Source organism: Manis javanica, chromosome 2 (genome assembly GCF_040802235.1).
Source record: "Manis javanica isolate MJ-LG chromosome 2, MJ_LKY, whole genome shotgun sequence".
Classification (NCBI taxonomy): domain Eukaryota; kingdom Metazoa; phylum Chordata; class Mammalia; order Pholidota; family Manidae; genus Manis; species Manis javanica.
Genome location: NC_133157.1, coordinates 150,072,886 through 150,099,487, shown reverse-complemented (window position 1 = coordinate 150,099,487; position 26,602 = coordinate 150,072,886). Strand labels below are relative to the sequence as shown.

Sequence of the window (26,602 nt, the reverse complement as noted above, 5' to 3'; positions counted from 1 at the left end):
TGATTGCAATAAATGTAATTGTCACTAATTAATTTATCTTTGAACATCTCAGGATTCAGGGCAAAGACAGATAAAAGAAGTCTATGATTATTCTTACATCTTAGATGAAAACAGTCCTTACGTCAAGGGCAAAGAATTCACTACTAAACATTTGTTAAAGGCTTGGGATTTGAACCTATGGGAATGTTCTCTCAGATTAATTATCATTAATATGCAAAGAACAGCACAGGTCTTGAATTTAAAAAGTTCATGATTCATCCTTACAGGGAAACAAAAATAAGCCTGTAGAAATCCCGTGTTGGTATAATCTCGATGTCAGGTATTGAATCTGTGAATTGACTGCCATACTGAGTTTGTGTGTCAGGAAGCAACCATCCTCCTGTTTAGTGTTCTTAATTAGAAATATAAAAGGGAAATAGTAAAGCGGAAATTTTCAAACAATTCTAACTTGATCGTTGATTTTCTAGCAATTTGTATTGTAACATAGTTTAGTTGTTAAAAACAAAAAACAATCTTCCTGAATTTATTGGGTCCTCTATAATTGAAGATGATGTTACCTTCATTATAGATACTATTGAAAATGATTTTTTAAATTCCTGATGTATCATTGTCACAGTGTCATTTCTCAGAAAGTGAAATGACTGAGGGGTACAAAATTGAGGATCCACTAGAACTAACTTTGAATGTCAGAAAAGACCTTAAAATGGTTTAAACATGTCATTGAGAGAGAAGGGGCTTGCCTAGCCATCCAGCATAGTGAATATTAAGGCCATCTCTAAAACCTTAGACTTAAAACCCTTGAACTATAGCTATGAGGTTTGCTGTTTTGGTCTTCCTATAATAATTTTTTCTCACTCTTCTAACAATGTGCCTACTCCATAAAATGAATCAGTGATGATTCAAAAACTTACGAACCCTAAGAGTTAAAAAAAAATTCATCCGTTGTAATTAATATTGTTGTTCACTTTACACTGAAATGTATATGAAATAAAATCCTAAGTTTAAATTGGACAAAAGTAACTAAAATAGTAAAATTAATTTCAAAAGTAAAATGTTGTTTTTTTAATTAGGCAACAATTAGCCATTTAAAATTTCTGACTTAAAGAAATTTCTTTATGGCTATAACATATCTACTTCAAGGAAATCATATAATAGTAATTAGCATATGCACTCTTAATTTAAGATGTTTTTGAGAAAGGTAATTAGATCATTTTTGGTAGTTTTATTTTGTTTTGTTTTTTAATGACACAAAGATGGAAGCAGAGTGGAGCAAGTTGCCAGGAGCCCTGGCTTATATAGTTGAAAATATTTAGCCTTTTTAAATCTCAGTTTCAACTTTTGTAAATGGGAGATATTTGGGATTTGGGAAAAAATCAAGTAAAAAAAGCAAGAAGTAAATGAGACAGTGGTCCTAAATATATAAAGTGGTACTGCTTGCATACTTGATTTTTCTCATGATGGAAATTTTGACATAGGAATTCTAAAAAACGTTTAAAAGTTAATTTTTTTACATTATATTCTCTCAGGTGTTTTGTGAATATCTTGAATATCCTCTTAATCTGCTTGATATTAAATGCCTTTGTCTAATTGATCTAAATGTGTATTTGAAATCACCCTTCAAAAGTAATCATTAGATCAGACTTGCAATAATGGAAGGGATACTGTTAAGTTTACTGCTAGAATTGTCTCCCATCCTAAAGACAGTAGAGCATGCTCGGTGCAGGACACATGTGGGGAGGGCCACTGGAAGAGCATATGGTTAGGGCGTCATTTGAAGGAAGCATATGGAGTGGCATTGTCTGCAGCCAGCTGTCCCTGAAACAGCTACTCTTCTTGAGGCAAGTTACATCGTGTTACAGCTAGCCCAGAGCCAACCGTGGTATTCCCTCATGGCAGAAAAACAAAAAGGAGCAAAAATTCCCTTCAAAAGAAATGTGATCTATTGTTATATTTATTGCCAACTCAGAATAATATTTCCTTTCTGTCTGCTTAATTTAATGGAGAATTTATACTCTGTTACCTTGGGGTAACCTTCTTGAATCCAGACATGGAAGAACATACATTTGAAAAGAGGTTACTCTCCATTTTAGCACTCCAGTTGGGGAAATGCATATATCTATGAAGAAATTATTGAAATTGTAGCCCTTTCCTTTTAAAGGAAACATAAAAATAGAACTTAAGAAATGAAAGCTAAAGTATATAATCCACATTAGTGGCCTAAGTTGTTTGTCCACTCAACAAATAAAGTACTAGACTCTGTGCCAGACTCTCCGAGGGAGACCAAAATGAGAGTAGCATGAATCCTGTGCTAGCAAGCTTAAAAAGTGTGAAAGTGCACACACTCATTCATAATAACAGGTCATAGTCATACACCCACTCAAATAACAGTATTTTCACCAGTGTAACAGATTTGGGCACCTGACTAGCAAGCTCTTTATTGAGATGTCTCAAAGTAATACTTTAGTGACTTTAATTTTAAAATTAGTAAAAATGCTTTTTTTTGGCATTCGGTCTTTCTACTTTTTCAGGCATATGAGTGGTATGAGCTTGGGCACAAGAGAGGACATTTTGCATCTGTCTGGCAGCGCTCACTCTACAATGTACATGGCCTGAAAGCCCAGCCTTGGTGGACCCCAAAGGAAACAGGCTACACGGAATTGGTGAAGGTGAGTGCTGGCTTAGACTTCATCCCTACCTGATCATTGCCTGTTCCCTACAGAGAATCAGCAAATGCTCACCTTGGAAAGGAATGTTGGGGTGGAGATGGATTTTACACCTGGTGACATTTGCAAAACAGATTGTGAAAGAGAATCTTTTCATCCCATTAGCCAAAACTTTAGTTCAGATGGTGAAGAAAGACATTTTTCTTGAAGATCATTTCTCAAATATTTTGGCTTTATAACCCCTTCACACTCTTAAAAATTATTGAGCATCTCAAGGAATTTGGCAGAGTGGAGGGCAGTGTTATATCCATCCATATAATTAATAGAAAGTAAAACTGAAAGAAAATGCAATACTTATGATTCTTTAAAAATAAAACCATTGCATGTTAATATAAATAACTTCTTTAAAAAACCTATATTCCAAAACAAAAAAAATGCAGTGAAAAGTTTAAATTGTTTTCTATTTTTACAGATAGCTTTGATTTCTGGTTTAATAGAAAACAGGAGAATTCTCATATCTACTTCATACATGCATCCTTTATAGCAGTGATATTATCATATGTCAGACCTTGGAAAACTCCATTGCATGCATGTGTAAGAATGAGCATGGAAAATAATAGAAAGAGCAAATAATGTCCTTGTATTATGAAGAAAATACAGTAATTTTGATCTTGCAGACCCCCTGAGTCTAGAAAACTCTATGGTAACACTGGACCACATTTTGAGAACCTCTGGTCCTGAGTCTATTAAAACAAATATTTTTAGAAAATGTAGTGGCAGAAATGTAGGATAGAAAAACTAAGTGATTCCAACAACTTAATGGCTTAAAAAAAGGAACAAAAAATCAGAAGTGCTTACATTGATGGATTAAATTCAGACTATAAGAATGTCTATTTTGCGATTTTGGTAGAGGCCTGTCAGAAGACTACTATTGCTTTAGCAAGCTTAGACAGGTTAATAATGAGAAACAAAGTAATTCATGGTGTCACTAGCATTGTTTTCTACTCAAAAGGTAAAAGATGCCATTTGCTTTGTGGGTTGATGGTCTTAAGTGGTCTGGCCTGAGAATCTAACTGCCATATATATTGTTCATATAAGAAAACACATTCTGATTTTCAAACAGCTCATTTTACATCTCTGACGTGTGTTTTCTAGTGCCACCAAAAGATTCCCCAATTCTCAGTGGACACTGACTGCATGTCTGTAAATTTAATTCAATTCTGACACTCTCCACCTGGAGAGAGCATCAGGTTCCACAGGTGAAGGGCTTAGTCCCTAAGACTGCCACCATCTCAGACACCAATTCTAGGTTGTCACTCTACCTCTGACTGACTGACTATAAATCAGAGGTTCCCACAGTCCCTCGCTGAGTTCAGTCGATTTGTTAGAATACCTTACAGAACTCAGAAATATTTACTTAGGTTTACCTGTTTATTATGAAGTATGTTATAAAGGATACAGATGGACAGCCAGATGAAGAGGCAAATAGGGTGAGGTCCAGAAGCGTCCCAAGCGCAAGCACTTCATCCCTGTGGAACTGGAGTCCACCACCCTCTTGGCCTGTAGATACTTTCACCAACCCAGAAGCTCATCAAATCTTATTCAAGAGGTTTTATTGAGCTGAATCTCCATCCCTCCTACCCTCCCCTTCTCAGAGGTTGGCGAATGGAGCTGAAAGTTGATCTAATCACTTGGTCTTTCTGGGGACCAGCCCTAACCTGAGGTTGACTTTGTCCTTGTGCTGGCGTACTTCAAGATGGCTGCCAGCAGCAACTGGAATGGAGGGTTAGAAAGTGTTTCAGGGCTTCATGACATTGTTGAGAAACCACACCAGCCCCGTATGGCCTTCTGGAAACTTCCTAGCAGACCCTGTCCTGTTGGTCAGAACCATGTCCCACGGGCACTCACAGTTTAAAGGGAGTCTGAGCAACATGCTGGGGCAACAAGCTTCCAGCAAAAGAACGTATGTACTTCTCCGTCAGCCAAATCAAGGTATCAGCAGGGCTGGTTCCCTCTGAGGGCTGTGAGGGAGAATGTGTTGCATCACTCCCTCATAGCTTCTGGTTGCTTTCTAGTGATGTGTAGAGTTCTGCGGCTTATAGGTCACTGCCATCGTCTTCACGTGGTGCTCTCCCTGTGTGTCTGTCTGTCTCCACATTTTCCCTTTTTACAAAGACAACAGTCATATTGGATTAAGACCCACCCTAATGTTTTCATTTTAACTTGATTACCTCTGTGAAGACCCTGTTTCCAAATAAGGTCACATTCTGAAGTACTGCAAGGTTAGCACTTTAACATATGAATTTGAGGATCATAATTCAACCCATAACAGATACTTAGGAATACATTTTACAAAGAAGCCAAGTCTTGTGCACTGAAAACCACAAAACCTTATTGGAGGAAATTTAAAACATCTAAATAAATGGAAATAAATCTCATGTTTTTGAATCAGAAAATTTAATATTGTTAAGGTAGCAATATTCCCCAAGTTTCTCTAAAGCACAACACAATCTCTATTAAAATTCTGAATTTTTTAATAGAAATTGACAAACTGATCCTAAAACTTATATGAAAATGCAAGGAGTCTAGAATAGCTAAAACAATTTTTATAAAGAATAAAGTTAGAGGACCTCATACTTGCCAATTTCAAAACTAACTGCAAATTAAGTCAGTGTGGTACTTCCATAAGGGCAGACATATAAATCAGTGGGATAGAGCTGAGAATCCAGAAATAAATTTTAACATTTATGATCAATTGCCTTTTGACAAAGGTGCCAAGACAATAGAATGGGGAAAGAATTATCTTTTCACAGATGGTTCTGGAACAACTGTATATCCACATGCAAAAAATGAAGTTACCTCAAACTATGCACCAAAAAACAAACATAAAATGGAAATAGACCTAAGTGTAAAAAATAAAACTATAAAACTTATAGAAGAAAACACAGAATTAAGTCTTCATACATTGAGTTAGGCAATGTTTTTTTTTTAAGTATGACACCAAAAGCACAAGTGACAAAAGACAAAATAGATAAATTAGATTTCATCAGAATGTTTTGTGCTTCAAAGTATGCAATCAGTAAAGTGGAAATAAAATCCACAGAGTGAGTGGTAATACTTGCAAGTCATATATGTAACAAGGGACTTTTATGAAGAATATATTAAGAACTCTGATAACTCAATGTAGAGACAAATAACCCAGTTAAAAAGAGGGGAAAATTGAATAGACAGAAGATATACAAATGGTGGAAAAACACATGAAAAGATGCTCAAAGTCATTCATTAATAAGGAAGTGCAAATCAAAAACACAGTGCGATACCACACTAACTCCTACTTGGATGTCTATAACCGAAAAAAAGACTAATAAGTGTTGGCAAGTGTGTGAAGGATTTGGAACACTGAAACATTGCTGGTGGGATGTAAAGTGATGCAGCCACTTGGGAAAACAGCTTGGTATTTCATCAAAAATTAATCATCAAAAATATAAACATAGAGTCATGGCCCATCATTCTATTCCTAGGTCTATATCCAAGAGAAATGAAAATATTTATTCATATAAAATGTATACATGAATGTTCTTGGTAGCATTATTCATATAGCAAAAAAGTAGACACACCCAAGCGCCTATCTAAATGATGAATGTATGAGCAAAATGTGGTACATCTAAACAGTGGCAATAAAAAAGGAATGAAGTACTGTTAATAACAACCTGCATGAACTTTGAGAACAATATGCTAAGTGAGAGAAGCCAATTGCATATTACATGATTCTATTTATATGAACTGTCCAGTTAAGGCAAGCCATAGAGACAGAAAGATTGGTGATTGCCTAGGACTGAGGAGATATGGGGGTGACTGCTAATGGGTAAGGGGTTACTTTTGGCATGAGGAAAATGTTCTAAAATTAGAGTTATGATTGTACAACACTAAATATTCTGAAAACTACTGTATTATAAAAGTTGAGTGAATTTTATAGTATGTGAGTTACAACTCAATAAATGGGAAACTATGGTAGTATACTGTAGGTCAAGTATGTTAAACATAAATGGGTTTCTGGGGGTTGATGAAGGAACACCTAACTTAATCACCAGTGAGGCATTTACTGAAGCAGTTTAGGGCATAGGCTGGCTGCATGGCCACATTGCCTAGATTTGAGTGTCCATTCCTTACTAGCTATGTGACACGAGCAACACTTCCTTATGTGTGATTTCATTATCTGCAAAGTACATATGGAAATGGTACTTGCTTGTTCAGATTTAATAAATAGGAAGTGCTGATTATTACTATTATCATTTATAATTTCAATTTATTACCTTGTTTTCATAGGAAAACATTTTCTAGCTTCTAGAAAACATGGGATCAATTTTGGAATATTATGTGTTACTAAAATAATATATAACAGCTATCTTGTTTGAAATGTTTCCTATTTATAATCAGTGCAACTGAGCCCTTTTGTGTATAATATTTCTAATCTTTATCAATGTTATTATCTCCACTTATATATGAGTAAAGTAAGGATTAGAGAAATTAAGGAATCTGCCCCAGGTTCCATAGCTGATAGTGACAGGGCTGGGCTATGAACTCAAGTCTCCTTGTCCTTACCCTTGATGGTGTCCCAGTACTCCCTCAAAGTTACTTAAATGTCAGTTAGCTCTTACGTCTCATATCCTTCTTCTTCTGATCAATCTTGTCTTTATTTCAAAATTCTCTTTCCTTGGGCTTCTTGTTTTCAGCCCTGCCTTTTTTTTTTTTTTGGTATCATTAATGTACAATTACTTGAAATATATTATGGTTACTAGACTAACCCTATTATCAAGTCCCCAGTATACCAACAGTCACAGTCCATCAGCATAGTAAGATGCTATAGAATCATGACTTGTCTTCTCTGTATATACTGCCTTTCCCGTGTCCCCACCACCACTACATTATGTGTGCTAATCATAATACCCTTTTTTACCCCTTATCCCTCCCTTCCCACCCATCTTCCCCAGCCCCTTTCCCTTTGGTAACTGTTAGTCCATTCTTGGGTTCTGTGATTCTGCTACTGTTTTGTTCCTTCAGTGTTTTCTTTGTTCTTATACTCCACAGATGAGTGAAATCATTTGATACTTGTCTTTCTCCTCCTGGCTTATTTCACTGAGCATAATACTCTCTAGCTCCATCCATGTTGTTACAAATGGTAGGATTTGTTTTCTTTGTATGGCTGAATAATATTCCACTGTGTATATGTACAACCTCTTCTTTATCCATTCATCTACTGATGGACGCTTAGGTTGCTTCCATTTCTTGGCTGTTGTACGTAGTGCTGCGATAAATATAGGGGTACATATGTCTTTTTCAAACTGGGCTCCTGCATTCTTAGGGTAAATTCATAGGAGTGGAATTCCTGGGTCAAATGGTATTTCTATTTTGAGTTCTTTGAGGATCCTCCATACCGCTTTCCACAATGGTTGAACTAGTTTACATTCCCACCAGCAGTGTAGGAGGGTTCCCCTTTCTCCACATCCTCGCCAACATTTGTTGTTGTTTGTCTTTTGGATGTTGGCCAACCAAACTGGTCTGAGGTGATATCTCATTGTGGTTTTAATTTGCATTTCTCTGATGATTAGAGATGTGGAGTATCTTTTCAGCCCTGTCTTTTTTTTTTTTTTTTTTTGGTAACTGTTGGCCATCTAAATTTCTTTTTTGGAGAAGTGTCTTTCAGCTCCTCTGCCCAATTTTTAATTGGCTTATTTGCCTTTTGTTTGTTGAGGTGTGTGAGCTCTTTATATAATTTGGATGTTAACCCCTTATTGGATAAGTCATTTATGAATATATTCTCCCAAACTGTAGGATATCTTTTTGTTCTACTGATGGTGTCCTTTGCTGTACAGAAGGTTTTTATTTTGATATAGTCCCACTTGTTCATTTTTGCTTTTGTTTCCCTTGCCTGGGGAGATATGTTCATGAAGAAGTTGCTCATGTTTATGTCCAAGAGATTTTTGCCTATATTTTTTTCTAAGAGTTTTATGGTTTCATGACTTACATTCAGGTCTTTGATTCATTTTGAGTTTACTTTTGTGTATGGGGTTAGACAATAATCCAGTTTCATTCTCTTGCATGTTGCTGTCCAGTTTTGCTAACACTGGCTGTTCAAGAGGCTGTCATTTCCCCATTGTATGTCCATGGCTCCTTTATCATATATTAGTTGACCATACATGCTTGGCTTTATATCTGGGCTCTCTGTTCTGTTCCACTGGTCTATGGGTCTGTTCTTGTGCCGGTACCAAACTGTCTTGATTACTGTGGCTTTGTAGTAGAGCTTGAAATCAGGGAGTATAATTCCCCCTGCTTCGTTCTTCCTTCTCAGGATTGCTTTAGCTATTTGGGGTCTTTTGTGGCTCCATATGAATTTTAGAACTATTTGCTCTAGTTCATTGAAGAATGCTGTAGGTATTTTGGTAGGGATTGCATTGAATCTGTAGATTGCTTTAGGAAGGATGGCCATTTTAACAATATTAATTCTTCCTAGCTGAGAGCATGGGATGAATTTCCATTTATTAGTGTCCTCTTTAATTTCTCTTAGGAGTGTCTTGTAGTTTTCAGGGTATAGGTCTTTCACTTCCTTGATTAGGTTATTCCTAGGTGTTTTATTCTTTTTGATGGAATTGTTTTCCTGATTTCTCTGTTTGCTAGTTCATTGTTAATATATAAGAAAGTAACATTTCTGTGTATTAATTTTGTATCCTGTCACTTTGCTGAATTCAGATATTAGATCTAGTTGTTTTGGAGTGGATTCTTTAGGGTTTTTTATGTACAATATCATGCCATCTGCAAACAGGGACACTTTGACTTCTTCCTTGCCAATCTGGATGCCTTTTCTTTGTGTTGTCTGATTGCCATGTCTAGGACCTCCATAACTATTTTGAATAAAAGTGGGGAGAGTGGGCATTCTTGTCTTATTCCTGATCTTAAAGGAAAAGCTTGCAGCTTCTTGCTGTTAAGTATAATGTTGGTTGTGGGTTTGTCATATATGGCCTTTATTATGTTGAGGTACTTACCCTCTATACCTATTTTGTTGAGATTTTTTATCATGAATGGGTGTTGAATTTTGTCAAATGCTTTTTCAGCATCTATGGAAATGATCATGTGGTTTTTGTCCTTCTTTTTGTTGATGTAGTGGATGATGTTGATGGATTTTTGAATGTTGTACCATCCTTACATCCCTGGGACAAATCCCACTTGATCATGATGGATGATCTTTTTGATGTATTTTTGAATTTTGGTTTGCTAATATTTTGTTGAGAATTTTTGCATCTATGTTCATCAGGGATACTGGTCTGTAATTTTCTTTTTTTGTATTTGCCTGATTTTGGTATAGATTGATGTTGGCCTCGTAGAATGAGTTTGGGAGTATTCCCTCCTCTTCTACTATTTGGAAAACTTTAAGGAAGATGGGTATTAGGTCTTCACTAAATGTTTGATAAAATTCAGCAGTGAAACCATCTGGTCCAGTGGTTTTGTTCTTAGGTAGTTTTTGATTACCACTTCAATTTCGTTTCTGGTAATTGGTCTATTCAGATTTTCTGTTTCTTCCTGGGTCAGCCTTGAAAGCTTGTATTTTTCTAGAGTTTTCCATTTCTTCTAGGTTATCCAGATTGTTACCATATAATTTTTCATAGTGTTCTCTCATAATTCTTTGTATTTCTGTGGTATCCATACTGAATTTTCCTTTCTCATTTCTGATTTGGTTTATGTGTGCAGACCCTCTTTTTTTCTTGATAAATCTGGCTAGGGTTTTATCTATTTTGTTTATTTTCTCGAAGAACCAGCTCCTGCTTTCATTGGTTCTTTCTATTGTTTTATTCTTCTCAATTTTATTTATTTCTGCTTTAATCTTTATCATGTCCCTGACTTTGGGTATCATTTGTTCTTCCTTTTCTTGTTTCATTAATTGTGAGTTTAGACTATTCATTTGGGATTGTTCTTCTTTCCTGAGGTAGGCCTGTATGGCATTATATTTCCCTCTTAGCACAGCCTTTGCTGCATCCCACAGATTTTGTGGTATTGAATTATTGTTGACATTTGTCTCCATATATTGCTTGATCTCTGTTTTTATTTGGTCATTGATCCATTGATTATTTAGGAGCATGTTATTAAGCTTCCATGTGTTTGTGGGCTTTTTTATTTTCTTTGTGCAGTTTATTTCTAGTTTCATACCTTTGTGATCTGAGAAGTGGTTGGTACAGTTTCAATCTTTTTGAATTTACTGAGGTTCTTTTTGTGGCCTAGTATATGATCTATTCTTGAAAATGTTCCATGTGCACTTGAGAAGAATGTGTATCCTGTTGCTTTTGGATGGAGTGTTCTGTAGATGTCCATTAGGTCCATCTGTTCTAATATTTTGTTAAGTGCCTCTGTCTCTTTACTTACTTTCTGTATGGTTGATCTGTCCTTTGGAATGAGTAGTGTGTTGAAGTCTCCTAAAATGAATGCATTGTATTCTATTTCCCCCTTTAATTGTTAGTATTTGTTTCACATATGTAGGTGATCCTGTGTTGGGTTCATAGATATTTATAATAGTTACATCCTCTTGTTGGACTGACCCCTTTATTATTATGTATTGTCCTTTGTCTCTTGTTACTTTCTTTGTTTGAAAGTCTATATTGTCTGATACAAGTACTGCAACTCCTGCTTTTTTCTCACTATTAGTTGCATGAAATATCTTTTTCCGTCCCTTTGATTTCATTCTGTGTATGTCTTTGGGTTTGAAGTGAGTCTCTTGTGGGCAGCATATAGATGAGTCTTGTTTTTTTTATCCATTCAGTAGATCTGTGTCTTTTGATTGGTGCATTCAAACCATTTACCTCAGGGTGATTATCGACAGATATGTACTTATTGCCGTTGCAGGCTTTAGATTTGTGGTTACCAAAGGTTCAAGGGTAATTCCCTTACTATCTAACAGTTTAATTTAACTCACTTTGTATGCTATTACAAACATAAACCTAAAGGTTCTTTTTTTTTTTCTTTTTTCTTCCTCCTCCATTCTTTGTATGTTAGGAATTGTTTTCTATCCTCTTTGTCTATCCCTTGGGTGACATCTGTTTAGCCTTAGGGATACTTCCATTTATAGGAGTCCCTCAGAAATGCACTGTAAAGGTGGTTTGTTGGAGGTAACTTCTCTCAGCTTTTGCTTATCCGAAAATTGTTTAATCCCTCCTTCGAATCTAAATGATGACATTTCCAGGTAGAGTATTCTTGGTTCAAGGTCCTTCTGCTTCATTGCATTAACTACATCATGCCACTCCCTTCTGACCTGTAAGGTTTCTGTTGAGAAGTCTGATGGTAGCCTGATGGGTTTTCCTTTGTATGTGATCTTTTTTCTCTCTCTAGTTGCTTTTGAAAGTCTGTCTTTATCCTTGATGTTTGCCATTTTAATTGTTATATGTCTTGATGTTGTCTCCCTTGGGTCCCTTGTGTTGGGAGATCTGTGCACCTCCATGGCTTGAGAGACTATCTCCTTCCACAGATTGGGGAAGTTTTCAGCAATGACCTCCTCGGTGACCCTTTCTATCCCTTTTTCTCTCTTCTTCTTCTTCTGGTACCCCTGTAATGCAAATAGTGTTCAATTTGGATTGGTCACACAGTTCTCTCAATATTCTTTTATTCTTAGAGATTCTTTTTTCTCTCTGTACCTCAGCTTCTTTGTATTCCTCTTCTCTCATTTCTGTTCCATTTACCATCTCTTCTACTACATGTACTCTGCTTTTAAATCTCTCCATTGTATGTTTCATTTCAGATATGGAATTTCTTAATGATTGAATCTCTGACTTAAATTCCTTCCTTCAGGAAGATTGGTGAGTTCAGTTTCATTTGGCCCTTTTTCTGGGTTTGTGAGATTTTGGTCTGAACCATGTTCTTTTGATGTTCCATATTTCTGTGTGGTGCCCACTAGTGCCCAGAAGCTCCAGTCTTTGGAGCTGCCTAGCCCCTAGAGTGAGGTCGTAGGGGAGCGGAGCTGGTACCTTGGAGGAGGAAAGACCTGTTTCCTGATTTCCATCTGTGGTGCCTGTGTCCAGTATCAGAGCCAGTGGGCCGAGCACACAGGTGTAAGCCTCTGTGCTTTGCGTCTCCAGCTGTTGTAGGCGGGGCCTCCCTCTGGCTGGCCTGATGCCTGCACAGTGACTGCCGGTTTGTGAACTGGTGCCTGCAGGCTAGGAAAAAGGCACAGCAGACTGTGTGTCACAGTGGGAGGCCTCGGAGCTATGTAGCCAGCCAGGGGGATGGAGCGCCTGAAACTTCTCAAAGTTCCCAACCAGCTGGGCAGAGTGCACTCAGAAAACCTTGTGCAGCTCTCCCTTCTCCCCACAGCAAGCTCCATGCATACCCCACCCCTTCAGCAGCCCTCTTGCTGCTAGGAAGCCTCTCAGACCGCCTGCCTTTCCTCTGACACAGAGTAGCCAGGTGTGGATCCACTCCTCCATAAACAGCCAGAATGTCAGTCTCTCAAGCACTCCGCCTGTCCAAGCTCCCCAATGTCCAGAGCACCACACAGTGTAGGTTTCTGCTCACAAAGCAGATCTCCAGGGCCAGGTGTTCAGCAGTTCCAAGCTTCCACCCCCTCCCTTCCCCATTTCTTTTCCCCTCTGCTGGTGAGCTGGGGTGGGGGAAGGGCTTTCATATGTTACCCTGTTTCGTGAGTTCTGCTCTGTTCCTGAGGTCTGTATGCAGTCTGGTTCAGCCTTCTTTCTTGTTGCTGTTTTAGGGTTAACTGTACTAATTAATATATTTTTGTACTATTTGTGGTTTTGGGAGGAGTTCTCCATCTCACCTCTCACGCTGTCATCTTGAATCTCCCAGCAGCCCTGCCTATTTTAAACTGGTTTATTGAAGAAGGAAAATGGGCCTGAGCATTAATCACAGGGCCCCCAACAGTATGGAATTTCAGAGCGTGTGGCATCCTGTGTTTAAAATTCAGTGCTTTGTGATCGTGCTTTACTTTACTAACTACCTTTATTTGTAGAAATGTTAATGTTATATCACGTTATGACTTTCACACACAAAAAATGTGATTTCAAGGTGATTCCCTGTCAATGACTAAGAGACCCTGCTATGTGAGGGCCCAGGGCCTGTGACCCGCCAGTGGACAAACACTTGCACATCAAGATTTTCTTCTGTTTTCAAACTAAGGATTTGAATATTATGGATCATGGTCATCCCCCAGCCATTACCATCTAAAGTGGAAACCTTATAGATCACGTAGCTGTCATATTGAGCCAAAATACTTTTAGGATAATTACCCAGATTCTGGCTCTTATGTGACAATGAACTCCCACGGATAGCACATTTTCATTTAAATTATTCTCAATGTATGTTCCAGTGAGATTCAGAGTGCAATTTTTTGGAAGGCATAGGACAGTGTTCAGTAAAATGCATCATCTGTGTTTTTCCCTTTTGCTGAATTGTCATTGTTCCCCCATTGTTATGTAGTTTGCAGTTTGGCAACTCTGTGCACTACCGATGTTAAAAGGCTAGGCAACTCCATGAAAAAATTTTAAAGAAGGTATTCCAGTCCTCTTTAATGCATGTTTTCATTAAAATTGAGTAGGTTGCTGCCAAATCAAAAATACTAAAGCCCTAAGTGCTTTGGGGTATTTAACATAGAAATTGAAACAAAAGTGGATTAAAGTCTTTGCTAGATTATAAATAGAAAAGAACTCTTCTAGCCAGAGAAAAGCTACTGTACCTTCAGAGTTTCACCCTCTCCTTTTTGAGATTAGCTTTTTGATCCACATTATCTCATGGCTAATTTAGATGTAAACAGTGCATGCCTGGAAACCACTGTACTAACACTGAAAAACAACAGCTAATAGCAATGCAAAACTATAGTTTAAAATATACCTTTTGTGTTTGTGTTTCCTGCTACCTAACTCTGCATTCATTACTGGAAAAAGAAAACAATTGCACCCTTTTTCTGAGATTCTCAGAACAGCTGCTTTTATATAGACAAATAGAATCACAGGTAAGTTTTCCTTTTCTCATCTTGTAGTTTTAGTACAATCAGAGGAGAGCCCAGGAACATTTTACCAATGGTGTGACGTGGTGCATAACGACAACTGGTTAGAATGATACTCTGTCATTTTCCTTCAGACTGTGGCTTTTACTAATTAAGAAATCCATTGTGTATGAATAACATCACCTGAACAGAAATAAGGCTTAGACAGTAGTAACACATTAGATGGTTCAAGATTTCTATCTGTGTAATTAAATATTTGAATATTTTCACTGAACTGCTTTTGAAATAAAATGGATTGAAAAAGAAAGAAGCAAAAATGTTGGATTTACAGTAGGATTAAGCTATAAATTAAGAGGATTAGCACTTTTATATGAAAGTATGTATTATAGTATAAAGAAGTGCTGGAAGCAGTTCCTTAAGATTAACACCATAGTTTCATCCTATTCTTCTAAATCAAACTCTAAATTTTTTGAATTTCAATGACACATACACTTAAAACAACAAAATGACAACACCACTCGTGAGTACTAAGGGATTTGGTGGTTGTGATTTCAAGGTGAACTTCTTAAAGGAGGCTCTGCAATTGGAAACAGATAAGGTTTGCCCTCAGCTCTGACACCTAGGGCAATTCTTTCCACACATCTGATTCTGTTTCTTTGTCTCTAAATACAGAATAATTACAATTCCTCCTCTCCTGAAAGGTTTTAGTAAGGCTCAAAAATAAAACGAAACAAAATACGACAAAAAGCCATCATCATGGATGTTCCCGTGTGTGTGTATACACGTGAGCCCCTAATAAGAGTCGGCACAAGGCTAAAGCTAGTGTGGCATATAATGCCAGTCATGGCAACACAGCAAAAGAATAGAACATTTGATACTATTTGAATTATTTCACACTCAAAGCTTGTGTTCTTTCTCAAAGCAAAATCAGTGAGTCCTCAGTATTTGTCAATGTTTAAAAAGAAAAAAAGCCTAAAAATCAGCTTTATCTGTGACCCTCTTTGGAAACTCATTTTTTCATAATTCATATTTCACAGTAATTGCAAACTGCACCTGTTGGTTGGCACTCCATATACAGTCCCTAATTTTTAATACAGTAGATCATGATCTAGGTCATAACACACAGACACACAGATCAATGTCTTAAATATAAGATGCATATGCACATCATAGATAAGTTGTTTATCTGTTTATCAAGTGAGTTGATTTTATATATACAGAGAAAGCCTCCCTGCCCATCTGACCCAGGGCATGAGGAATGGGGAACTAGCTCCTTTACAGAGTTCTTTAAGCCCTCTGGCAAGATGTTTCTCCTGGCCGCTTGGATTATCTTTCCTTCTGTTTCCTAGAAAACACCCTTTTTCTCCCACTTTCTAGAAAGAGCAAATGTCAGTACTCCAAAACTCTTCTTTTGCCCCATGCTAAGTGCCTTATCTTACCCTTACCTTTCAGCGTGAATAATGCAAGACTGAATGAACGCACTAAGGCAAGGCCAGACCATATAGAAAAACAGGACCTTGATCCTCATGCAGCAAACTGCCTGGGAAACCAATCCCTTTTCTACAATAAATAACCCAGGAAGCCAACCTGTTGTAAATGAGACTTGCAGGAAGCCAGATTAGCCAGATGGCAATTTCTAGTAACAACCCACGGAGCTGAACAACACCTTCCATGACAGCCCACTCCAATGACTGGGACTTGATAATAACTGACACCTTCCTTAATTGTTGCTCCTGCTTCCAACCTCAGACCAACCAGACAAAGCCACATATGTTCCCCTAACCAATCACGTGGGATGCTAGCCTACAGCTTCCTGGGCCAACAGCCTGCAGTCAGGGCACACCTGGTCTTTTTTTTAGTGTAAAGCTTCCCCACTTCTCTGCCAAACACAGCGCTGGTGGCTGACTCCCTTGCTATAATAAGCTGTGAGTAGCCTTTGCTTTTCTCATTTGCTTGGTCTTCATTTATTTCCACAATAAAGAAATGTCAGGTGTTTTCCTTTATATTCAAACTTGAAAAACAGGCAATCTGTGCTTGAAACGCACTGGGACCAGCACACCATTGCTCCTCGAATGCTACTAATTTCCTCAGACATTTTATTAAAGTCACTGCAAAGAGAGTTTTCTGTGAGAGCAGTACACTCACTGTGGTGTTTGCTCTGATCTCACAACTTCAGCTGAGCACTTGGGGGTACTGCCCTTCTAAGGCAGAGTACAGTACCCATGTCTTATCATCGTGTAAAGTATAGTCTGATTATGGCTAGGATTTAAGTTCTTTTTATCTCTAAATAATCGAATATATTCCAAAATAGTTAACTATAACAAGTATGTTCATAGCCAATTAGATGAAATTTGGTATTCATTGTACTAATGTACCATTATTACCAATTCATCCTAACTCCAGTTTAATGCATAAACTTTGCCAAGAATGGTGCTTGACCACATGCCTTCTCTGAATTTAGAATCAGAACCTTTCAAGGTACATACACTTCTCTGGGACTCCTCAATAGCTAATGTCTGTGTTTTCTCAATTACCTTTTTCTTATTAGCTAATCACACAGGTTACTTACCTAATCCTGCTCATGTTAATCTGAGCTGTAAGAGCTCTTGCATTATGTTTTGTGCACCAGACAAAAGCATAACTCTTCCTGCCTTTTTCCATGACCATCTATTATTTTGCTCCTGTAAGTCTATTTTTCCCCATGTTGATGTGAATTATTCCTCATGCCCTTCCATTCTGCTTTCTTAGCTGGAACTAGTTCTAATTTGAATCTGCATGAGTCTTATGTGTTGACTGTGTCCCCCCAAAATTCATATGTTGAACTCTAACCACACTCCAGTACCCCAGAATGTGACTGTGTTTGGAGATAGAGCCTTTCAAGAGAAAAGTAAATTAAAATGAGGCCATTAGGGTGGGACCTGATCCAGTTTGACTGGCGTCCGTTAAGAAGGAAAGAAAAGTTGCACACACAAAGGGGGATGTGCACACGGAGGAAAGGCTACCTGTGGTGAAAAAAGGGCCCTCTGCAAGCCAAGGAGCGAGAGCTTGAAAGAAACCAAACCTGCCCACACTTTGATCTTGGACTTCCAGCTTCCAGACCTGGGGGACAGTGATTTCTGCTGGCTAAGCCACCCGGTGCATGGTATTTTATTATGACAGTCTGAGCAGAAGAATATCACTAGTGGTAACTCCCCTTACTTAGCAGTGTGCAGTGTTTACTGACTGCCTCAGCAAAAATGTTTCTCTGAACAGTCGTGTTTTCCTTCATAGAAGAAAACACTTAAAGTTAGGTGAATTCTGTTGGTGATTTTATATCACCCTTCCAGCATCAAATCAATGTTATCATCATATAGCGCATCATGGAATTGCAGTTGTACCAACTGAGTGATACAAGGAATGTGCACAAGCCAAGCAGTGGAAAGATACTAGGTTGACAATAAATCAATATACAAGTTAGCAAAGTTTGATTTAAAATGTCAAGTATAATGCTAAGAATTCCCCTTCCTACCTACCTCTACCATGTGAAACATCATTACTTTGAGTTTGGTGATGTTTTGAGAACACATCTGAGGGACTAGTAGAGGGTTTTGTAGGCTCACAGCACGTTGTTTCTAAACTTCACTAGAAAGTTGAATTATGTATTACCAGGTCCATGTAGCCTATAAGAAGGTAGATAGTCAAAAACGATCGACTGTCAGAAATGTATAGAAAATAGGAGTGAAGAAGGGTTATGGAGACATCCGTTTAATACCTCCCATGGGGAAACTTCACTTAAATAACAATAAAATAATAAAAATGGTATAAACCTACAAAAGAAAAAAAAGAGGGAGACAATAACAGGTAAACAATGTTAGTATGGCTTTGTGCTTTTTTGTTCTGAAAATGGAAAACAGAAGTATCTGACTTGGCAGACCTACGAAAGGTGAAACCTAAGGAAATGATAGTGATTGCAGAGGGGCTTCTGAAGAGAGGAGATGTAGAGCACTTGGTATTACAGCATCTAAGAAATGGCAGGGCCTCAAAGACGAGCCCCCTCAGTACTGACATTTTATTTATACTGATGCCCGGAAAAAAACACACTTGATGGCCCCAGCAGTGAGGCCTATCAATCACAGGCCCTGTCTTTTCCACACAACTTCCAATCACTATCTCAGTTTTATACGACTGACAGCCAAGGATCACCAAACATCGGAGAGACCTTTCAACATGAAAGAAGAACAAAATGGACAAAAAGACTATCGTCACTTAGGGGCAACAGAAAATGCAGAAAGTGCCAATTTAAAATAATCTGTAGGACCCTCAGAGTGGCACCAGAAGATAGTATATCCACAAAAATAGAGGATACTGTACACAGAAACAAAGACCCAAACAAGGCTTTCAGAAATTTAAAAAATATGGTTTGCAGAAATAAGAATTTAATTGCAGTATTGGAAGCTAAGTCAAGGAAATCTCCCGAAAGGAACAAAAAAAAAGTTTAAAAATAGAAAAGAAGAAAATTTGAGGCTCAGTTTAGCATGTCCAACATACAAACAAAAGGAGTTACAGAAAGAATAGAGAAATAATGGAGAATAAAGTTTTAAAGAAATAATACTAAATATTGTCCAGTTGAAAAATGTGATTTTCCATATTTCAGGGATCATTAAGTGCCCAGCATTTATCCTCAGGCACATTCCCAGAAAATTTCAGGAAACCCAAAATAAAAAGAAGATCTTAAAATCTTCATTATCATAGCTATTCTTAGATATAGCATGGTACTTTTAGCACAGTTAATCTTCTTAGAGGCTCTTGAGGAAAGCAGTAGTATTTTGCCCTCTTTACAGTGAGGGCACAGAGTAGTTAACTAACCTGCCCAAATTCACATATTAATTAATGACAGTCACATTTCCAAACCAGGCTGTCTAGCTCTGGACTTTACACCCCTAACAACTATACTATACTGACTTACATAAAGCGTCTAGAGAGACCTGAAGAAAAAGGAATCTAGAAAGCATCAGATTTCCCAACAGCAACACTCAAAGTTGTAATACAATGGGGGAACTCTTTCAAAATTCTAAGGAGAAATTATTTACCACCTAAAGTTCCATACATAGTCAAGCCTTCAATCAAGTATAAGAATGACTTCAGATATTTTCTGAAATTCAGTTTTACCCATGGTGTACCCTTCATTGGGAACAACTAGAATCATTGGAAACAACTAGTTAAGGGGTCTAATAACAGGCAGAGGCCAAGGGACTTGCCCTGATGACAGTTGTCAGCAAGCCCAGACCATGGCTAGTCCAGATCAAAAGCAGGGCAGATGGCTAGTGCAAGGTTATCTGCAAAAAAAGAGAGAAAGAAAGAGCTTACATGATGTTTCTGGCAAAGAGTAGAGCCATACCAAGAAATGTACAGCACTCTTTTGGTGCCATAAAGCAGAAACAGTTGTAAGTGGCTTAGAAAATTAAGCTAAAAAAGAGAGCAGAATGGAAAAATGCTGCCTGTGAAATGAAGCGTAATCATTATAACTCAAGTGTGAATCAGACCTCATTGTCATAATATGAAATGTGAATATGAATTTACCCAGGTGGGTGAGAGGTTTTTGGAAGTAACTCTATCATAAGAGGGAAAAGAAAACATCATATTGCTAACTTGCTACTTTCCTTAATAGAAAGATAAGTGACAATATCTAGAATTAATAAATGAAGAAGTAGCAATATAACACATAATTTAGTTGTGAGCAAGTGAGTATCAGAAAAAGTGTTTAAAGGAATTAGCTGGTATTGGGCTCAGGACTGAGGAAGAGTTAAGTAAGAATGTTAATTTCATTATAGGACCTATAGTAACTTGACTTTTAAAAAACATGCTTTTTAAATTAAAAACAATAAAATAGTTCAGTAAGAATTAATTTGGCTTTAGTTTGCCTTTCTCAACAAAATCAGTTTTAGGAAGACTTTAAAAATAGGACTTAATCTAATTTCATGTTGAAAAGTTTGCCGTCTATTTGGGATCAGCAGAAAATCTGGGAAGTGAGGAAATTGCCCTGAACTAGAGGGAAATTGGGATTAAAGAGAGCTCAAGTGTATTGTGGAATTAATGACACTTGAAACTGGGAGTTCCACTTACAGATGGTGAGAGCCCTGAATGTGGCCAGGGTGTAACTCAAAAGGCAGGTGCTGGTGTTGGGTTTCTGAGGCCATGGGCCACTGTAAAAAACAACCAGATCTCTGCTTTCTGAAGTTTGTGTTACAAAGCAATAGTAATCAAAACAATATGGTACTGGCACAAGAACAGACTCATAATCAGTGGAACAGAATAGAAAGCCGAGATAGATCACATATATATGGTCAATTAATATACAATAAAGGAGCCATGAATATACAATGGGGAAAAGATGACCTCTTCAGTAACTGGTGTTGGGAAAACTGGACAGCCACATGCAAGAGAATGAAACTGGATTACTGCCTACTCCATACACAGGGGTAAATTTGAAATGGATTAAAGACCTGAATGTAAGACATAAAACCATACAACTCTTAGAAGAAAACATAGGCAAAAATCTCTTGAACATAAATATGAGCAAATTTTTCCTGGACATACCTTGAGCAAGGGAAGCAAAATAAAAAATAAACAAGTGGGACTACATCTAACTAAAAAGCTTCTGTAGAGCAAAGGACACCATCAACAGAACAAAAAGGCAATCTACAGTATGGGAGAATATATATGTAAATGATTTATCTGATAAGGGATTAACATCCAAAATATATAAAGAGCTTATATGCCTCAACACCAAAAAAAAACACCCCAAAAAACCCAGTTTAAAAATGGACAAAGGACCTAACAGATACCTCTCCAAAGAAGAAATACAAATGGCCAACAGGCACATGAAAAAATGCCCCACATCAGTAATCATCAAGGAAATGCAAATTAAAACCACAGTGAGATACCACCTCACACCAGTCAGAAATGTCCACCATGTAAAAGACAACAAATAACAAGTGTTGGCAAAGATTTGGAGAAAAGGGAACCCTCCTACACTGTTGGTCAACTGGTGCAGCCACTGTGGAAGGCAGTATGGAGGTTCCTCAAAAAGCTAAAAATAGAAGTACCATTTGACCCAGTAATTCCACTTCTAGAAATTTACCCAAAGAAAACAATCCTTGATCCAAAAACACATATGTACCCCAACGTTTATTGTTGAATTATTTATAATAGCCAAGATATGGATGCAACCTTAGTGTCCATCAGTAGATGAATGGATAAAGAAGATGTGGTACATAAACATAATTTAATACTATTCAGCCATAAAAAGAAAAGAAATCCTGCCATTTGCAACAACATGGATGGATCTAGTGGGATTATGCTCAGTGCAATAAGTCAGGCAGAGAAAGACAAACACCATATGATTTCACTTCTTTGTGAATATAATATAAATACAAAGCAAAGCAGCAGTAGACTCACAGACACTGAGAAGGGACTGGTGGTTATCAAGGGGGGGATGAGTTGGGGTTGGTGGGTGCAGAGGGTGAAGGGGATAAAGGCGTACAAAACTTCTGTCATGTCGGTTGGTCATGGGGATAGTGGTACAGCATGGAGAATATAGTCAGTGATTCTGTAACATCTGTAACATCTTCATATGTTGACAAACTAGTGGGGGTGAGAATTTAATAATATGGATAACTGTTGAACCACTGTGTTGTATACTTGCAACAATATAAGACTGTATATCAATAAAAAATTGATAATAACAATAATAAATAAAGTCTGTGTTGCCACAAGAATATGAATTACAAGCTGTTGTCTGCCAGGCAACCAACCTGAATACCAACCCTATCAGTTTCTCTTTACAGTTTTATGAAATGGATGAATTTAGGGTCAAGAAAGTAATATTTCAGATGAGGCTTTAAAAATGGAGGCATGCAGTCATCAGAGAAATTCAAATTAAAACCACAATAAGGGAGAATATATTCATAAATGACAAATCCAATAAAGGGTTGACATCCAAAATATATAAAGAGCTCACGCACCTCAACAAACAAAAAGCAAATAATCCAATTAAAAAATGGGCAGAGGAGTTGAACAGACAGTTCTCCAAAGAAGAAATTCAGATGGCCAACACACACATGAAAAGATGCTCCATATCGCTAGTCATCAGAGAAATGCAAATTAAAACTACAATGAGATATCACCTCACACCAGTAAGAATCGCTACCGTCCAAAAGACAACCACAAATGTTGGCAAGGTTGTGGAGAAAGGGGAACCCTCCTACACTGCTGGTGGGAATGTAAATTAGTTCAACCATTGTGGAAAGCAGTATGGAGGTTCCTCAAAAAGCTCAAAATAGACATACCATTTGACCCAGGAATTCCTATGAATTTACCCTAAGAATGCAGCAGCCCAGTTTGAAAAAGACAGATGCACCCCTATGTTTATCGCAGCACTCACTATTTACAATAGCCAAGAAATGGAAGCAACCTAAGTGTCCATCAGTAGATGAATGGATAAAGAAGATGTGGTCCATATACACAATGGAATATTATTCAGCCATAAGAAGAAAACAAATCCTACCATTTGCAATAACATGGATGGAGCTAGAGGGTATTATGCTCAGTGAAATAAGCCAGGCGGAGAAAGACAAGTACCAAATGATTTCACTCATATGTGGAGTATAAGAACAAAGAAAAACTGAAGGAACAAAATGGCAGCAGAATCACAGAACCCAAGAAAGGACTAACAGGTACCAAAGGGAAAGGGACTGGGGAGGATAGCTGGGAAGGGAGGGATAAGTGTGGGGAAAAAGAAAGTGGGCCTTATGATTACCATGTAAAATGTGGTGGGGGGAGCTCATGGGGAGGGCTGTACAACACAGAGAAGACTAGTAGTGATTCTACAGCATCTTACTATGCTGATGGACAGTGACTGTAATGGGGTTTGTGGTAGGGACTTGGTGAAGGGGGAAGTCTAGTAAACATAATGTTCCTTATGTAATTGCAGATTAATGATACCAAAAAAAAAATGGAGGCATGGCCTGTTCTATGTGAGTCTTCACATCCTGTTGGAATCTCCTAAGAAATGGAATTGTTTGCCATCTTACTGTAGAGAAAATTCATGTCTCTTCCCTCCCCACCCTCCACATGCCCTGTGCAATTGCCTGTTGTCTTTACCCCTCTGTAACCATGTGAAATTTATGCACTGTAGTTCCTTGGTTTGTGCTTGAAAATAACATTCCCAGGACCCATTCCAGATTTCTCCCCAAGGCCCATAAAAGAAACCCTGACCGGTCTCTCCAAAGTTGAAAGTCTCCAAGGGCAGTCATTACTGTGGTGGATAAAATGTGCACTTTTAACGCATACATCGTGATCGTTGTTACCTTTGTGTTTTTCATTGTGTCACTACAGTTAACTGGTGACAGCTTTTGGGTAACCCAGGTTCCCCATTTGGCAGGAACGTGAGCTTTCTTTGAGGTGCCCAGAGCCCAGCGGGGAGCGCCATTCTCTCCAAGGGACTCGCAAGTACCCATGCCTCACAGGTGCACAGGAGGCTGGAGGGGCCCCCAAAGTGCTCTCATGCTCCCGTGCCGACAAGGCAGAGCCCCAGGCCCACCATGCCTGCCCCTCTCTCCTCCCACAGTGCCTTAGGAATAATCAAGAGGGAAGCAGAGCTGGTATCTGGCCCCTAGCCTATGTGATTTTGGGCTCATTAACCACCCCAAAGGTCATTCTGTCATCTGTGAAATGAAAAGCTCTCCCCTAGATTAACAGCAGGGGTCCTTCTAGTTGTAAATTTTGTAACAAGTATTGAACCTAAAAGAGAAAATGATGAGTGGCTAGCTTATAATGAAAGTAAACTAGAAATCTGTGCAGTCCTGGCTAGCATGGAGCAGGTCTGTGGCATGTAGCACATGCAGAGGCTGGAGAGACTCTTCTATACCTGTTTGCTCCTTTGAACAGGAGCCTCTCATCTAGCACCTGTGGCGTGTATAACAAAGGAAAACAAAAATGATTCTTAAAAAATCACTGCTGCTCATGGAAAAGTACCTTAGCATCACTTCCCTGGGGACAACAGGGAGAGGGGGCAAGAATGACTACATTTCACATATAAAAGACAGCCTGATCTTAAGTGCTCTAAAATTTTTATTTAATAATGAGGCAGTCACTTCAACATTTTCCCTAGGGCTTTGTGCCCTATTTTAGTAACAAAAATATCAGTTCTTTCCAAAAATGACCCTAAAATCAGCTTTCAAAAGAAATGGAACTTCTGAAATACCAGAGGGAAGAAGGAAGAGCCTTTGGAGAAAGGCTCCAATAACCTCACTTGAAAGTAATTTCCTGTGTTAGAGACGTAATTCTTCCTTCACCTGTGGACAGAATAATAAGAATCAAACAGATTTATCTAGCAACTTGAACAAGTTACAATAGACACAAGGAGTGTTGGTGATTTGAGTGTCTCTTTATTGAAATTCAATCTTCGACTTGCTTTATGGATTACCTACTTGGGAAAAAGTAATATTGAAATCACTTGTGGACAGATGACCAGTACCAGCATAAAGCAGGGTGATAATAGGAACAGCTCTAGATTGTGACACAGCTCAATAAGTGGGTTTCACATGAATCAAAGTATAAACTCAGTAAATTGCTACAGCTTTGGAAAACAACATGGAGGTTCCTCAAAGAATTAAAAATAGAATTTCCAGTTCTGGGTATGAAATGAAAATAAGGTAATGAAGAGTCTGCACTCCCATGCTCACTGCACCATTATTCAGAATAACCAAGAAAATGGAAACAGCCTAAGCGTCATTCAGTGTATGAATGGGTAAAGAAGATGTGAGATCTATACTCATACAAACACACACACAATAGAATATTATTCATCCATGAGAAAGACATTCTGCCATTTGTGACAACATGGATGGACCTTGAGGGCATCATGCTAAGTGAGATCAGCCAGGCACAGAAAGACAAATACTGTATGGTATCATATATGGAATCTAAATTTTTTTTAAATGTCCAACTCATAGAAACAAAGTAAAAAGGTGGTCTCCAGGGGCTGGGGTGAGTTGGGGAAATAGAGAGAGGTTGGAAAAAGTGTACAGACCTTCATCTATAAGGTGAATAAAGTTTGAGGACCTAATGTAGAACATGTTGACTATAGTTGATAACACTGTATTGTGTAATTGAAATTTGCTATGAGAATAGAACTTAATGTTCTCACCAAGAAAAAAAATTTTTTAAGATAAATATGTGAGACAATGAATATGTTAATTAACCAGATGGGGAGACTCTTTGGACATTAGATAAGTATATCAAATCACCATGATCTATATTTTAAATACCTTACAATTTTATATATCAGTTATACTTCAATAAAGCTGAAATTATACCAAAGAAATAAACCAACAGACTCAAAGAAATAAGGGGGAAAAAAGAAGTAGAATATCAGTGTCTACTCTTAAAGTCTGTCTCTTGCCCTGGAATATTTTAATAAACCTACTGTTGTCACACAATATAGAATGTGTTGCCTGGGTTCAGCTCCAGTTGGCACCATGTTTTCACACAAACCCCTAGGGGCGTCTGTCTGTCTCGGAGCCCTGAGCCTGTGCAGTCCTTCCAGCACTTCATCATTTGCCTACATTGAATCATGAACTCATAAGGCATGAGTTGGTAAAAACACTTCACACATTATCTTAGGCTTTTCTCTACCCTATAATTGGTCATCCAGTTTCGCTTGACTGATTCTGAAGATAGAGAAACATGTTTTACAAGGTGCCTCAATCCATGATCAGAGAGGGCTAATTGTTTTCATTTTTTGTGTCAGAAGCTCTCTTTGTAACTTGCTCATTCTGCTTCCATGCTCTTGAGCTCTATTCCTGTTGAAATCAGCCATTGTGTTCCTTCCTATCCTTGTACCCATATGCTCACCTATTCTGTCCACTTCTTACTTAACATAGAAGTGTTTGAAATTACTAGC

At 38.0% G+C, this 26,602-nt stretch overlaps 1 protein-coding gene across 13 annotated transcripts in view; it reads left to right on the top strand.

Annotated features, from left to right (window-relative positions):
• ASPH (aspartate beta-hydroxylase) overlaps window positions 1-26,602 on the top strand; it is a 223,489-nt gene that overhangs the window by 173,375 nt on the left and 23,512 nt on the right. For 11 of the 13 annotated variants that reach the window (XM_073229585.1, XM_073229578.1, XM_073229576.1 and 8 more), the window contains one exon: window positions 2,529-2,666. In XM_073229585.1, coding sequence (XP_073085686.1) covers window positions 2,529-2,666 — 138 coding nt within the window. Of the gene's footprint in view, window positions 1-2,528; window positions 2,667-12,441; window positions 12,500-16,110; window positions 16,135-26,602 lie in introns of those variants that run through there. The other 2 variants (XM_073229587.1, XM_073229588.1) reach the window with 2 other exon arrangements.